Here is a 3,427-nt window from a genome sequence, read left to right on the forward strand (position 1 = left end):
GCATCTGATTAAAGCTGCAGCATCCCAACAAAGACATCAAACCGTGTCAGCATGCGTTCCCCACGGGGTCGGTGCCGTTCGCCCTGAGGGCTCGACATGGTTACGCTTCTTTAAATCTGTGACTGTGCGACCTTGTCTCTGGGTGCTCGTATGCTGCTTGAATTCTGACTGCACCTCAGGAGATGTGCCTGCAGAGTCCTTCGTGTCCCGTCCCCACCACCACCATCATAAAGCTTTTAGTCTAAATGGAGAAGATTTTGGCTACGTCACTTTTCAGCTCTGTCAAAACGGAGCCCAGCTGATCCTGCTTTTTAACAACTCGTCATCGGTGCATGTTGTAACTCTTTATCACTGCACGGCCTCATTTACATGGTCTCCTGTATCATCCTTCTGCTTTTAGATTTCCTTTCTCCCAGGTTGTCACTGGGCATCAAACATTTCCCTAATCTATCCCATAGTTCTCTAACTTAATTCCATCAGTTTCGTGTGAGTGACTGCTCTGTTTGCTTGACCATTCTTCATGGAGAACATTCATTTTACATTATAGTTTAGTCTAGATCATTTCTTAGTCATATTGCTTAACCAACAGATTCTTTAGTCAAACAAGTGGGGTTTATTTTCTCTGCAGTGGAGAAAGCCTCGTACATGGCTCGTATGACAAGTCTGGAAGTCTTGAGAATCTCTTTCCCACCTTACACAAAATCCTAAGTGCACTACCAGTCAGAGGTTTCAGGACATCTCCACGTTTCCAGCCGTTATCAGTGTGATCCAACAGGTGATTCTTTCTACAGCTGAAATCAATCACTGCTGGCACAGACGGCACTGCTGCAGATGTTCCACAGATGTGCTGTGCCCGTTGGCTGCTTTGCTTTCACTCCTCACCTGGAAAGTCTGGACACTGTACCTCCATTGTGTCATTGTTCTTTCCTTCTCTGCAGCCTGGAAGTGGTTGTGGCTCATTCTCCTGCTACAGGATGAAGCCCAGAGAAGCTCTGACTTCCTGTGTTCATGGCCTTTTTCCAGATGATGTTCCAGAGGTGCAGTAACAGTCTGCACCAACACTGCCTTTGTACAGACAGTCTGTTGTTGGGGGGGGGGCTGCCTCATCCTCTTGGAGGGTCTAAGGACAGAGGGTGTTGTATGCTGTAAAGCTCTTTGAGACACACTTGTGACTGGCGATACTGGGCTAGATAAATAAAATTTGCCTTGACTCCCATGTGCCAGCTAACAAAAATGAGTTTGTCTTGCATGAGATCCTTGGTTTCACTTAATTTCTGGGAGATTTACTGTATCCTGCTGGGACTTGATGTGTGCTGCAAACAGAGAAACCATCACATTTGAGATGGAGTTGTCTTTCTGTTATGGTGATGTTGTGTAAGGTTGGTTTCCTCATTGGATTTTTATAGTGCACTAAAATGAACTGAAGTCATGGGTGTTTAGAAAGTATAAAGTGGATGGTAGGATTTGGACACTGGTCACAGAGGTGCACATATTTAAGGCTGAAGATCACCTGACTGGGCCTTTAAAATGTATTTGATTTCCCACCTGGAAACGTGTCATCAAGTCAGTAAACACTAATGGTGAAATCCTTCATCCAAGTTAGAGACCCTTTGACAGAGTGATTTATTTCCAAAGTGAAGAGAGTATTTTGTGATGTCTCTGAAGCGACCAGATGGATGGCCAGGCCACGCCCATCACAGTGTCTTCTCACCAGTCACAACCAGGCAGGAAAAGGCTCTGCTCTCTGGGAAACAGTGGGTGACCTCCACTCCTGACACAGCAGACAGCGAGGCAGACATCTTCGACGGCGGACGGGTTAGGGCGTGGCTGGGAGTCCAGAGCCCCGCCCCTCCTCCTCAGAGGACTTCCTGTTCCAGAGCTGTGCAGACTGTCAGGGAGGTCGAGGTGAGTGAAGTTATGAACCATTGGTTGGTGAGTGAACCAAAATATATTTTAACTCTAATTTGCAGTTTATTTAAAAAAGGGCTGAAAAATAATGGAAAAAAAAAATCCAAGTCAAACAAACAAACTCTGGTTGTATTGTAATAACATTCCTGGTCTTTTGACATGCCATCTAGTCATCAGGGCAACATTTTAATTCCTCTAGTTCTTCGGTTTATGACCAGATACCTGCAGCACTAACGACCTTCCCGTCAGTCTTTTCTCTACTTTAGGTTTAGTGCCAACACGATAGACTAAGTTAGTGAGAATGATATAACCTTATACTAAACAGCAGAAACTAAACTGCGCTAAGCATCAGCATGTTAGCATTTTCACTGACATTAGCATTTAGCTCAAGGCAAACCTGCTAGCATGGCTGGTGACTTAGTGTGACTAAAGCTGTGGGGTCTGACAGGATGAGAATTCACTTTCAGTTCGTTGCTCTGCTCTTCACCTGCCCAAGGTGAGAGTGAGCAGCTTTGATCATTACAAGCAAAAGAAGCTCTGCTAACTGCTCCATAAAAGGGAGATGGGGCCCCAAAATGTGGGTCTCAAAGCAGGAAGCTCTAAACACATGTACAGTATACACACACTCGCTCACCAAAACCTCCATCAACATTCATTATCATCAGGCTTTCCTTTCTCTACAAAGGTGGATGAATCTGTGAATTTGGTGCAGACTGATTTCTGAATACCTGTCCTCTGCCCCCATCCCCTGGTTCCACGTTTCCATTAGACTTAACCAGCCTCAGCCTTTATTTTCTGTCCCCCTTTCTCATTACTGGTGAAAGCATCTATTTATTCTCCTCTTCCTCAGTCTCGTCTGCTGCTCTTCAGGCTGCCAAGTGAATCCATAAAGTCTTGATTTATGTGTCAAGTCTGGCCGCACTTTAACTGCTGTCATAAAAACAGGAGAGACTTCCTCCTTGCCTTTCTTCCTCTTTACTTCCTCCTTCCCTTACCTGTGTTTTTCCTCTGATTTACAGCCAGTTCACTTTACTGAGAGCTGAACAAAAATGGGCAAAGAGAAAAGTTGGTAGACAAGTTTTTCATGGTTAAAAAGTGTGTGTGTGTGTGTTGGTAATTAAAGAACTTTTGTGCACAGTCATTTGTGAAATGTGAATTTGATTGAATTTGTTTGCATAAACACTAATAGATAATATATTTACCAATGTTATTGACAGCAAAATGACAAGCGGACTACTTATAAATGATATTAGTGATCATCTACCAGTATTTGTGGTTTATGATGGCCAGTATAGAAAAGAGAGGCCAAAAACAAATCTTTTCTATAGTAGGGTGACGAATGAACATGCTGTAAGGAGGCTAAAAGAGGATTTTATGGGGCAAAACTGGGAACCAGTTTACAGAGAGGAAGACTTAGATAAAGCATATGAGCAATTTTTAAATATATTTAAGAAAGTATATGACAGGAATTGTCCTCGTAAGCAGTATAAAAACAAAAGGAATTACAGTGGGAAACCGT

The 3,427-nt window shown here is 43.6% G+C and overlaps 1 protein-coding gene across 1 annotated transcript in view; it reads left to right on the forward strand.

Moving 5' to 3' along the window:
• Positions 1 to 3,427, forward strand: part of LOC109963238 (uncharacterized) — a 35,284-nt gene that overhangs the window by 25,215 nt on the left and 6,642 nt on the right. Inside the window, exon 10 of the mRNA XM_020605596.1 lies at positions 1,666 to 1,905. Within this exon, the coding sequence (XP_020461252.1) occupies positions 1,666 to 1,905 (240 nt within the window). The remainder of the gene's footprint in view (positions 1 to 1,665; positions 1,906 to 3,427) is intronic.

Source organism: Monopterus albus, unplaced genomic scaffold, assembly GCF_001952655.1.
Source record: "Monopterus albus unplaced genomic scaffold, M_albus_1.0 scaffold71.1, whole genome shotgun sequence".
NCBI classification, from domain to species: Eukaryota; Metazoa; Chordata; class Actinopteri; order Synbranchiformes; family Synbranchidae; genus Monopterus; species Monopterus albus.